Here is a 13,348-nt window from a genome sequence, read left to right on the forward strand (position 1 = left end):
TTGGTTCCTGCGCCCGCCATTTGAGGCTGTCTCCCGCCCTTCTGTGCCGTCAGGCTACGTTGAGTGAGGGCTCTTGGGTTAGTTCCTGTTAGGCCCCGGCCGGGGGAGTAGGTTGAAGTCTCCTAAGATGCCCGGTGGGCTGGAGCACTGAGAGCTGTGAAGAAGGCGTGAGGAGGCGGCGAGGGGTGACCCGCGGCAGGCCCGAACAGGAGCGGCCGCCGAGCCCGCCTTCCCTGCACCATGCTCATAGAGGATGTGGATGCCCTCAAGTCCTGGCTGGCCAAGTTATTGGAGCCGATGTGAGTGAGGCAGGCTGGGCCGGGGCTGGCGAACGTGGGCGTTGGGGGCCCGCGGGGGTGTGGGGGGAGGGGAAACGGCGTGGGGGAGGGCGGAGCGGAGGGGCCGCGGTCGGGAGGTCCCGGCGATGTCTTCTCTGTAGTACTATCACCATTGTGAGGGTGGGGGGGAGGGAGAGCAAGGGGCGTAGAGGCGGTGTGGCTGGGGGGCCGGGGGGGGGGGAGGAGGGCGGGGAGGACTACGGGGGTTTTTTAAATGTAAATATTGGGGTGCTCAAAGGGGCAGAAGGAAGTGAGGGAATTTAAAACATTGCTCTTTGAGAACTGAGGGAGAAAGCGGGGCTGTCGAGGGATTTTAAAATTTGAATATCGGGATCTTCAAGGGAGTATCAGGATACCAAGGGCTTTACAAATAATATTATTCCGGGACTAAAAGATCTAGAAGCAGAGTATCGAGGACCTTTTGAAAACATGAGAGGAGAAAAGGAGAGTAGGGACATTGAGAGATGTATAGCGATTACTGAGCTCTAAAGGTTCAAGAATATTGAATTAAAATAGGGTAGTTGAAAGGGATTTGTCGGCATCGAAGTGTTTTAGGAATTATCGGGAACCTAATAAGCCTATTGAGGGACGTTATTATTGAGGAGTTGATAGTGCCAGGAGAGCTGATGATTTTTAAATACCATTAGGGGTTGGGAAAATTGAGATTTTTGTAAGTTTGGGGGTTGAAAGGACTACCCTGGTATCTAATATTATTGGAGGACGGGCTGGGAGGGGTATACCGGCAGCTTCTAGGGATTTTTGGATACAGGTATTGGAGTGATAAAAGGGGTAGTAGGAGGAATGAGTTTTGTAAGTCCTGAGAGGGCAACTGAAGATATTGGGGTGTAGGATTATCGGTGCAGGGCTTGTTTTTTAAAAAATATTTTGGGTAGTATTGTGGAACTATTGCTGGGACCCTTGAAAGGAATAGCGGCGGTATCAACCTTTGGTTGGTTTTGTAAGCATTTTCAAGGGGCAAGGTTGTGAAGTTCTTATTTGGGACACTGGGGCACAGGTAGTCTCCGAAACACATCTCCACGAGCAAAGAGGGAAAGCTGGAGGGAGGGTTGGAGAGAGGTGCTATCTAACCCTCTCGGGAAGGAAGGCATGGGAAGGGATCATTTGCTGCCCCCTTGTCATTTCTCCTTCTTACTTATCCTCCTAGTGGAGGGGAGGGCTTTCTGGCTGAAAGAAAAGGGGTAGACGAAGAGAAGGGCAGGCTTTGATTCGTTAGATCAGATCACTTTAGTGGAAAAATTGAGTTTTTGCAGAGACGGAAAGAAAGGGTAGTTGGGGAGGTGTGGAGGTATGGTGAAGTTGGGGCTGTTGGGAGACAGCTACTTCCCTGTTTGTCTATTTCCTTGTCCTCCTGAGAAACCCTGTTAACTAACTTTTGTTGTTCTGCCGTTTTGGTTTCTTGGGTTGGGATGGTAACACCTAGGAAGACTCATCTGTAGTCCTGTGTGTCAGCCTTATGAAGGAAGTAGGATGGGAAAGGGAGACAGCATTAGGAGCATTTTGATGTCTGAAATGATATTTATTTGCTTTCTGAGGACGAGGAGTGTGTGAGTAGAGCACAGGTATGAATAAATGTACACTAAGGGCCTCTGAGTTTTACATTAGTGATGGTTTGATTAAAGTGAAAGGGACTTCTGGACACCCTTGAAAGTTTTATAGAAGAATATGGGCCTCTTGAGTGTTCATCATACTTTCCCTACACACAGTAACAAGCTTGGAGCACAAAGATGGAAATGAAGGTGGGAAATCATGAAGTAGATTTAATGAAATTGACCATATATGGAAGAGGCTAGAAATAGAAAAAGGTGTATTAGAATATTCTTTACCTTTGTGTTTTTAGTTTTTTGGTAGAGATCCTTTTGAAAGTATTAAATGTGTACTTTATGTTTTGGGTAGAAGGTGACAAGTTTTAACATTATAGTTAATTGCTATTTTTTTTTAAAGTTCCCTGAAATGTTTTGGTCTGGGTAGTGTTTTTTGGTTTCTTTCTTAATGTCAGAATTTAGTTTGGGTGGGAACTTAAACCTCCTAAGGGTGTTTTCACTAGGTTTTTTTTTTTGACTATTTACACTGATTTTTTTCATAGATATTCTGTAATTTTCATGGGTAAAAATTATCTTTCGAAATGATTATTTCTGTTTAGTTTCCCCATTTGTTTTGAGTTATATGTTCAACTTAAAGCTCACATCATGCATCTTTTAAGAAAAATTTTGTTACTTTTTTAGGGTTAAAAAAGATCTAAAGTCACTGCTTAGACTTTAATAATAAAAATGATTTTCCTAGAACTACAAAATTAAAATACTTATTGACTCATGTAAGTAATGATTTTGGATGAAGGTGTTAATAAGAAATAGTAAATGCAAATGCCGAGGTCACGTATATTTTCATTCTTAGTATGTTGTCATGGGAGATTATTTTTTGTTTAGACATCCTAAAATGTAATAAATGATATGCTGAAGTGGGTTGTATTTGTAAATTTACTTTTTGCATATTCCAGATTCAAGAAAATTTTCATAGGAGATTGGCATGTTGCTACAACATAGCATTTCAGAGCAGTTGTTAGGCTTTCATATAATGTAGTTGCAGTGGATATGTTGGAATCATACTGTAGCTGTGTACATCATTTCCTATTGCACTTTCTTATTTAGCTTAATTTGAAGTTAACTCAATTTAGGGAGTTCCCTGGCGGTCCAGTGGTTAGGATTCTGAGCTTTCACTGCCGTGGACCCGGCTTCAATCCCTGGTCTGGGAACTAAGATCCTGCAAGCCACACGGGTGGCCAAGAAAGAAAAAAAAAAGTTAACTAAATTTATAAAAGTTTTTGATTTTTAGGGATTTTTAAGCATGGTCCACCTCGTCATAGTGAAACGAAGGCACGTAACAGGATATTACTAAGCCAGTCCAGTTTGTATGTGATTATTCCCTGTAGACAAATAAGAAATCTCATGCTGTTAGAGCTTAGCTGTTTCCTTCCACTCCTTTTGTAGGTGTGGGACATATCTATTACTTTACTAGAGGAAAATGAGAAGGAGGGAGGCTAGAAGAAATGACTCCTTAACTGGCTGTGAGAAACCCAGTACCATTTTTGTTGGCAGTGCAGTAAACGGGAGAGAAACCATCTTAGTCAAGGAGTTTGTCTCTTCCTACCACTGCATGAACAGACTGAACTTACAGATCTTCTTTGGGGTCCTCATCTTTCTTCACTTTCAAAACCTCCTAGGTATCCTAGTTATAGAGACTGTGTAGGGATTATGCTTAAGTAGGACATGTTGTGGTTTCTTCTTATTAGAAATAGCTGCTCATTTTAAGTATTTGGACTCCTTAAAGGTAAGGGTCTAGGTAAACCTCGGGGATAAATCAATCACTAGAGAAATTTCTACAAGTTTAGAAAATGTTCAGGCAAGCATTTTTCAACAACAAACATGCATTTCTACCAAAAATGCTGTCTTTAATGAGGAATGTTTTAAGTTATTTATATTACATATATTAAATACATACAAATACATCTAATTTACTGCTGCTTGTTAGGCTTATTGTAAAAATTTGTCTTGTGATGGTCATTTTGTAATGTATAGAAATATTGAATCACTATGTTGTGCACCAGGAACTAACATAAGTGTTGTAGGTCAATTTTACTTCAAAAACAAACTCATACAAAAATAGATCAGATTTGTGGTTACCAGAGGTGGGGGGTGGCGGGAGGGGAATTGAAGATAGTCAAAAGGCACAAACTTCCAGGTATAAGATGCAGAAGTACTAGGGAAGTGAAACATAACTAATATAATTAATACTGCTGCGTTACATATGAAAGTTGAGAGTAAATCCTCACTTCTCATCACAAGGAAAAAATGTGTATTTTTTCTTTTATTTTGTGTCTGTGTGAGATGATGGATGTTCACTAAATTTATTGTGGTACTCATTTCATGTATGTAAATCAAATCATTAATGCTGTACACTTCAGATGTATATAGTTCTGTATGTCAATTGTATCTTAATAAAACTGGAAGAAAAAAAGCTGTGAATAACAAAAATTTGTCCTGATAATATGTTTTAAAAAGAGTGATGGGGTTTGTAATACTTTTTGGACAGTTGTATCCATCTATTTATCTATCATCTATCTATTTTAGTAGAGCATCATTATGTGACTTAGGGCATTTAGCTTCTAGTTCTATATGTGATTCACTGTTTGACTTTGGAGAGATTGTCTAACCTTCCTGTATTAAACAGAGTTAATTACTTTAGCCTTTTACCTACCTCACAAATATGATATGAGTATTATGATGCAGACTATAAAAAGTGCTTTGTGTACCTCAGAATCATTAAATATAAATGAAATTTTATGGTTTTTGAAATGTGAAAATATGTTGAACTCTTTTTGCAAAAAGATTTTACTTACTAATGTTAAGCGCTGCTGCCTCTTACAAAGTAATCAGTCTAGTGCATGACAGGGTTAGATTCTCCTTACAGGCCCTATAGGTAGGGACAAGAATTGCTAGTGAAAGGACTTGGTGTGCAGTTTCTGTGAGTTCAGGTCTTTGTACCTGACTGTGTTTCATTTGACTGTGTTTCATTTCTGAGTGTGATGGAAAAGGCAGCAATAAGGTTCATTGAGGTCATTTTATGACTCGGTGGTCAGCGGGTGTATACTTGGGTTGAACTCTAAAGTTTACATGCTGCTTATAGGTTTGCAGTCCTTATCAAGTTAACTCTGACTAGTAATCTCTGCAGTTGCTCAAATGGGAAGAAAAATCACCATGTAGCAGCTGTTGGATCACATCTCCCTGATAAATAAACTACAAGGGTAAAATGAGTATTTTGTAAATATGTTCTTAAGATCAAAAAGTAGTGATAATTTTCTGAAATGTATGTAGTGGCTTTATAGAATTGGTGTGCCTGTAAAGTCCTGTGGGACTTGTTTAAGGAGACCGTTCACTATTTCATAGAAAGAGACTTATTTTGACCGGAAGACTTCTTGGCAAGTTATAGTATACTAACTTAGGAAGGTATTTGTTCTTATGTCCTTTGGTCCGCCTCCTAAATATTTCTGACTTCATTCTCCCTGGCCCAATTGTTGTAGGCTAGAAGCCATATATTGCTTTTATAGCCTTCTGTTTCCTACCACTGTCTTGTCTCATCCTCTCACAGTGTTGTTACTTCATTATTAATCTCTTTTTTTAAACCATTTGATATTTTGTACTATAATTATTTGTTTTCATTTCCATCTCTTAGCCTTGTGACTGCAGGGCAAGGTCTGTCTTGCTCAAAGTAATTCCATTACCCAGCAAGATGCTTGGCATTTTGTTAAGACTCAGTAAATGTTTAAATGAATCAATGTCCTCATATGTATATTTAGGTTGGTCACAATTAGAAAAGTAAAATTTTGTTTTAGTAGTCTAATTTTCTGGGTGTGCTTAGCTGGGGGGCTACTGCACTAGGAGCCATAGTCCAAGTATCACAATGAGATACAACTGAGAGTCATATATTTTCCCCTCCAGATAAATCTAGGGATATTTTCTTCTACATCATATTCATTTATGAAAGCCCCTAATTAATGAAGGGGAATATGAAAGCTTTCATTTGAAAAGAAGTAGAAGTACCAATATTTGTGTTTCTTAATATGAGTTAACAGGTTCTTAGAAATTAATAGTTATTTATTCACTTATACTCTGATAAAATCAACTCAGATTTTACTTAATTTTTCCAGTATTTTCTTATCAAAGGAATATTCTGAACATCGATCTCAGTGTCAGACTTCCTGTTTTTTTACTTTTTTATAAGTAGAAATAAAAGCATTATTGCATTACAGAAAATGTAGAAGGGACAGAAGAGGATAAAATTATTTGTATATATTTATTTCTAGTTTCTCTTCTGTGTATGAACTTTCATGTAGCTGTAATTAGACTCAAATGTAAAATTTTTTTTTAAATTTTTTTATTTTTGGCTGCATCGGGTCTTTGCTGTGGCACGTGGGCTCTTCGTTGCGGCACGCGGGCTTGTCTCTAGTTGTGCGTGGGCTCCAGGGCACATGGGCTCTCTAGTTGAGATGCACGAGCTCAGTAGTTGTGGTGCGCGGGCTTAGTTGCCCTGCAGCATGTGGGATCTTAGTTCCCTGACCAGGGATTGAACTCGCATCCCCTGCATTGGGAGGCGGATTCTTTACCACTGGACCACCAGGGAAGTCCCTCAAATGTAAAATTTTTTATCTTGATTTCTCCAGTTGATGTTAGCATTTTAATATTTGTGTATTGTTTCTGTAATAATCACTTTGGATGCCTAATGTTTCATAAACATTCAACAATAAGAGTGACTTTCCTTTTTCTGTTAAAAATAATGCTGTTTTTATATAATACATGTATATGTATTTAGTGTCTCTTAGGTACCCATAATATTTTCTACGTTTGGCTTTATTTCCTGAGGTTTGTTTCCCATAAGTACAACTACTAGTCAAAGAGTATGGACATTTTTTTTTTAATTAATTAACTTATTTCTTTATTTTTGGCCGCGTTGGGTCTTCGTTGCTGCGCGCGGGCTTTCTCTGGTTGCGGCGAACGGGCACTTCTCTTGTTGTGGAGCACAGGCTCTAGGCATGCAGTAGTAGTAGTTGTGGCACGCGGGCTTAGTTGCTCTGCGGCATGTGGCATCTTCCCAGACCAGAGCTCGAACCCGTGTCCCCTGCATTGGCAGGCGGATTCTTAACCACTGCACCACCAGGGAAGTCCTGAGTATGAACTTTTTTTTTTTTTTTTTTAATTTATTTATTTTTGGCTGTGTTGGGTCTTCGTTTCTGTGCGAGGGCTTTCTCTAGTTGTGGCAAGCGGGGGCCACTCTTCATCGCGGTGTGCGGGCCTCTCACTATCGCGGCCTCTCTTGTTGCGGAGCACAGGCTCCAGACGCGCAGGCTCAGTAATTGTGGCTTACGGGCCCAGTTGCTCCGCGGCATGTGGGATCTTCCCAGACCAGGGCTCGAACCCGTGCCCCCTGCATTGGCAGGCAGATTCTTAACCACTGCGCCACCAGGGAAGCCCCGTGAGTATGAACATTTTTAATGGCTGTTGATGCACATTAGGACCAGGAGGGTTTTTTCCTGTGGCCCAGTAGTGTAGTCATTAGTTGTCTCACCTCTGAAACAAAAATCACACTGAGGTAGAACTTAAAACAGCCCACATTCAGAAACATGTAGGTTTTTCTGAAAATGGATGAGGTTTAGGTAGCCTTGGCTTTTTCCTGAAGTAGTTAGTGGTGTTTCTTGGCTTGGGACTTAAAGTAAGGGAGAACCTTTACTCTTTGTTCTTGGGATTGGGTATATGTCTAAATCTGTAAAGCTGAGGTGCTAGCTCAGTAGATGTGTCAGTACCTGCAATGGAGATTTCATTTAGAAGGAAAAAGACAAATTTGAGGTTTTTACAGATAAGACATTTTTAGGACAATATTTCTGTTCACTTCCCCTGGTAAAAATTAATTCTAGTCAATTTTTATTTTTTTAATTAAAAGATAGATAATTGAAACGTTCTTAGGACATTATTATGCAAGATGTGAATTTTAAGGAATCCTCATTTGTAACTTCCATTAAACTTTAGGAAATTTCTTTTGTTCTTTATTTTAACTGAAAGGTGATTATTGGTTGAGACTTACAATACATTAATTTGTTGTGCAGATAAACAGTTGAAAAATGTATATGCTGTGATAGATTTTACTTGCGTGGAATTGCAGCTGAGTTTTAGTTCCACAGGTAAGCTGTCTGCCTGATCTTGAATGGATCACATGATTTGTCTTTACATATTTACAGATTTAGGTATCTATAAAATGAATAATAATTGATTGATTATGCTGTTAAGGTCTTTTAAAGACTATAGTAGAATAGTAATTTTAGGTGGATATTATTACCTTTTCTAATCTCTTTGTTATAATGGAAGCCCCTTTTTGTCTAGAAACGTGTGTATTTAACATAGCCATGGCTCCAGAATTTTAAAATCTCTTTCTTTCCAAAATGTACTTGTCCCTGTAGTTAAACAGAAATGAATTTCCATAAGCTTTGGTTACAAATGAAGAGCTAAAAGGTTTTAAATACTCTTCTTGGGTACTGCTTTTTGTGTAAGAGAAGTAGGAAGTGGCCCTGCATTTGTTTTGTAATCTATCAAGGATCTTAATCATGCTCAGATTTTTGTGACACACTTCTGGAAGTCTTGTTGGGCTACTATTAGTATTGGTACCATAGCTGCTACAGTATTGTAATTGTCAGTTTTTAAAGATTATATGGTAAGTGGTGATGAAAGAATAAATAAGAGCAATCATAAAGGTACAGAAAATTACAGCAAAAAACTCCCTAATGTATTTAAGTTTCAACATGACTCATTATTTCAGACTGGCAATTTCCTTCACGGTGCACTTTATGGATACATATTAGGAGCTGTTAAGTTTAAATGGTCCCATTCCTTTGTCTGTAAACATGCTTTTGTATTTGGTGCAGAATTCTAACTATCAGTTATTAACAATCAGTTCTTCACTCACATTAAACAAATATTTAGAATCTGTGATCACTCTTTTTTCTTGGTGTCTAGTCTTTTTCTACTCTTTTACCTTCTTGTAACTATTCATCTTGAGGTTTTTTTTTTTTTTTGGCTACGCGCAGGCCTTCTCTAGTTGTGGTGCACGGGCTTCCCATTGTGGTGGCTTCTCTTGGTACAGAGTACGGGCTCTAGGGCACGCGGGCTCTAGAGCACAGACTCAGTAGTTGTGGTGCACGGGCTTAGTTGCTCTGTGGCATGTGGGATCTTACTGGACCAGGGATCGAACCCGTGTCCCCTGCATTGGCAGGCAGATTCTTAACCACGCGCCACCAGGGAAGTCCCATCTTGAGTTTTTTTGGTTTTTTTAAAAATTTTATCTATTTATTTTTGGCTGTGTTCGGTCTTTGTTGCTGCCCATGGGCTTTCACTAGTTGTCGTGAGCGGGGGGCCACCCTTCGCCGTGGTGCACGGGCCTCTCATTGTGGCGTCTCTTGTTTCAGAGCACGCCAGGCGTGCGGGCTCAGCAGTTGTGGCTTGCGGGCTCTAGAGCTCAGGCTCAGTAGTTGTGGTGTACAGGCTCATTTGCTCCGCAGCATGTGGGATCCTCCCGGATCAGGGCTCGAACCCGTGTCCCCTTCATTGGCAGGCGGACACTTAATGACTCCGCCACCAGGGAAGTCCCCCATCTTGAGTTTTAACACTATCACATCAAGAAGTATTTCATCAGAAGCAACCTAACTCTGCATTTGTTTTTCAGAGTCTGAATACTGAATATATGTATAAGATATCTGGGTGTGTTTAACTCACCTCATTTATCCAGTAATCTGAGTTTTGCCTGTTTCTCACTAGATACTTCATATCCTTACCCAGTGTTATACCTGTTAGGTCGTGAGACTCCTTGAAGGTCCCTGTAACATCGGGGAAAATAACATTGCTTCTTTTCTTCCATTCTTACTTATTTTAAAAAATCCTTTCTCTCTGTGTTTAGAATATCTTCCTTATCCAGGATCTGAACTTTCTAAGTAAAGGTAGAGATGTAATTTCTTTTTCCTCTCCTCCATTTGAATGTTGATTAGAACTATACTGATCAAACGTCTTACTGTTCTCAGGAGTGAAATGAAGTCTATCTACACATCTCTATTTTAAGCTGTTGATGGAAGTGCCAAGGTGGGCATGGCATGGGTAACATTTTTTGAAGGTGGAAATGCTATATACCCATTTTAGAATTTAGCAGTTGGATTTACTAAGGTAATCTGTTCATAATTCTACAAAATGTAATAGTTTTTACTTTAAAATTCCAACTTTCTTTTAATTAATATGTAGCTCACCATCTGTATACTTATACTCCTAGTGCACTTTGACCTTTGCCCATCATTTTTTTTTATAGTTTTGAGTTTTGTAAAATTGACAAAATTACAATTTGCTCTCTTAGAATTTGGTGCATAAATGAGCATGGATATTTAAAGAACCAGCCTTGCCTGAAACAGTGTTAATATTGACAATGAAAAAAGTCTGCTATTTTATTAGAATTATTAATTTTAAAAGTATACATTACACTAGAAAGGAAGTAAGGGTGCTGGTGCTTGTTTTTTATTTACTAATCTCATAAAGTTATTGGAAATGTGATTGATACCTTGAACTGAAACTTTTTTTTTTTTTAATTCTTGACTTTTTATTTATTTATTTATTTATTTATTTATTTATTTATGGCCGTGTTGGGCCTTCGTTTCCGTGCGAGGGCCCTCTCCAGTTGCGGCAAGCGGGGGCCACTCTTCATCGCGGTGCGCAGGCCTCCCACTATCACGGCCTCTCCCGTTGCAGAGCACAGGCTCCAGACGCGCAGGCTCGGCAATTGTGGCTCACGGGCTTAGTTGCTCCGCGGCACGTGGGATCTTCCCAGACCAGGGCTCGAACCCGCATCCCCTGCATTGGCAGGCCGACTCTCAACCACTGCGCCACCAGGGAAGCCCGAACTGAAACTTATTAACTTTCTGATTGATGGTAGAGGCCCAAGGATTATAGAATAAGATTAGTTAGATTTGAATAGTGTATTATAGGGATATGATCACTTTGCTTGCATAATGATTTTATTTACTGTCATTCTGAATTTTTTCATTTTACCTTCACAACAGTGCTGTGAAGGCACAAAGGATATGTTACTTAAATGTACATTTATGGGGAAAATAGAATATAAATATATAAGTGTGTATATAAATATTTTTTATAACATGGAAACTTTCTATTTCATGTAATATATATAAAATGTTAAGTCTGGCAGATTGCTACTCAAGGATCATGTACCGCCCTGGCATAGGAGATAATTTTGAATGTCAAAGTCAGGTTACTACTGACTAGAAAAAAAAAAAGTGATGTAGATGAAGGTTATCTCTGCTGCCCCTTCACCACTTCTCTTGTCCTTTCTGTTCTCCCAGATCTTTTCTTTCTTGCTTATAGCTGCTGAAGTGTTTGCCAATAAAATTTAAGGTGACATCCTTCTTGTGTTCTCACTTTTTATCTTGAAAAGATCCTTAAGATACTCACTGAGAAGATTAGTAGTGGAAATTGATTGCCGTTTTTAGATGTTGGTGCTTGGGGTTATAGGGAATGGGGAAAGCTGTCGCATCACACTTTCCTTGCTTCTTCCTCATTGATCATGTGGAACAAATAGTTCCTGAGGATACTCATAGTGCTTCTACAGGCTGGGAGTCAAGCTGCAACTTAAGGGTCCATTGCCACTCTTTCCCTATTACCACTGAGAGCAAATAAATGTAGATTTGGTCCAAAATTCTGAGTGTGATTAGAACATTGAAAATAGGAGACAAATTATTTTATAAGAATAAGCAGAAAAAGAAAAACTTACTTGTACTATATATATGCTGTTTGTTAAAATAGTCACCTTTGTTTGCAGTCACTTTTTAAAATAAAGTTTTTGACTTAAAGCTTTCTAAAATAGGGGTGACTTCATTAATGACATCAGTGTTTGAAAAAAAATGTTTAAAAATTTTTGTTTTCTCTTTGTTTAACTAGATGTGATGCTGACCCGTCAGCCTTAGCCAACTATGTTGTAGCACTGGTCAAGAAGGACAAACCTGAGAAAGAATTGAAAGCCTTTTGTGCCGATCAACTTGACGTATTTTTACAAAAAGGTAATTATTATAGGCCTTCAACCAAGTATTTAAGTAAAGATTTTAAATTTAAAACTTCCCGATAAAATCTTGAAGATACAGCTTGAAAGGAAGGAAATTGGTCAGGGTCCTTTAAATACTTGAATATACCTATTCATGCTTAATTATTTATTGTGTATTTTGGCAAAACTTTTTTTCCCTTTCCTTCTCTGCTTCTCTCCTATATTGAGGCAGTGGTAACTCAGATGCTTTTTAGGTGAATGAATCCTTTGCAGCTTGTGGTAGAGCCTGGTTGATGGTTGAGGGGTAGCAATTTAAGGATAATGAAGTTGCTTATTCTTACTGTTTATTAGGACAATGAAGGTATCTGTTTTTCTTCTGCTTGGCTGGGGCTTCTTGATATGCAAGAAGAAATGGGCATGATCCTCTTCTCTTTGTGTCTTTAACTTCATCATCTTATCAAAGTCTTGTCCGTAGTCTGCGGAGCTTACTAGGGGCCTCCCTGCTGCTTCTCTGACCTCATCTCCTACCATTCCCCCTCACTTTTTCTATTCTAGCCATATTGACCACCTTGCTGTTTTTTCAGCATGGCAGACATGTTCCCAGCTCAGGGCTTTTGAACACTGTTTACCCTTGCTTGAAACATGGCTTCGTATGGTTTCTGGTCTCTTCTCAAATGTCATCTTCTCGAGTGGTTTCCCCTGAGCATCCTGTATACAATATAGTATACCCCATGCCCCTAATCGCTCTCTCCTCTTCCCAGCCTTGCTTTATTTATTTATTTTTTCATGGCACTTGTTACTCCCTGTCATGTTATATGTTTATTTGCCTGTTTATCTGTGTGTATCTCTTTCCCCACCTCCCCTTTGTCTTTCCATTTGTTGAGATTGGTGACTCAGAACCTACAGGCTTGGCATGTAGAAGATACTCATTAAATATTGTTGACTGGACAAACAGGAATGTGGATAATTCATACTCACTAGTTGATCTAGCTGTTGGTAATGAGACGATACCCTTTAACTCAAATATTTACTGAGAAAGAAAAGATAGTAAATATGGCTTCTCAATCTAAAACACAGGATTACATATTTTTGGGGGCATTTTTAAGGCTCTTTATACATAATAAATCTAATACAGGATTCTTCCAGTACCGATGAGTATTTTCTTTTCTAAATGTATTAATTTATATTACTTAGTTTTAATTAAAGATAGTCACGATATGTCTTTTAAATTACAAAAGTAGTACCTGTTTTAAAAAATGCTTTAGAAATACAGAAGCATTTGAAGAAGATCTTCTGATCATGAGGGCTTTTGAATGGTCTGATTAATTTGTCTTAAAGTTATGTGTAACAAGAGCTCA

At 38.9% G+C, this 13,348-nt stretch overlaps 1 protein-coding gene across 7 annotated transcripts in view; it reads left to right on the top strand.

The window, feature by feature from the left end:
• Positions 1-72: 72 nt before the first annotated feature.
• The window catches only part of RBM27 (RNA binding motif protein 27), a 68,751-nt gene continuing 55,475 nt past the window's right edge, over positions 73-13,348 (top strand). For all 7 annotated transcript variants that reach the window (XM_059917397.1, XM_059917393.1, XM_059917396.1 and 4 more), the window contains exons 1-2: positions 73-299; positions 11,891-12,009. In XM_059917397.1, coding sequence (XP_059773380.1) covers positions 241-299; positions 11,891-12,009 — 178 coding nt within the window. In that variant the 5' untranslated portion in view covers positions 73-240. The remainder of the gene's footprint in view (positions 300-11,890; positions 12,010-13,348) is intronic.

Source organism: Balaenoptera ricei, chromosome 3, assembly GCF_028023285.1.
Source record: "Balaenoptera ricei isolate mBalRic1 chromosome 3, mBalRic1.hap2, whole genome shotgun sequence".
NCBI classification, from domain to species: Eukaryota; Metazoa; Chordata; class Mammalia; order Artiodactyla; family Balaenopteridae; genus Balaenoptera; species Balaenoptera ricei.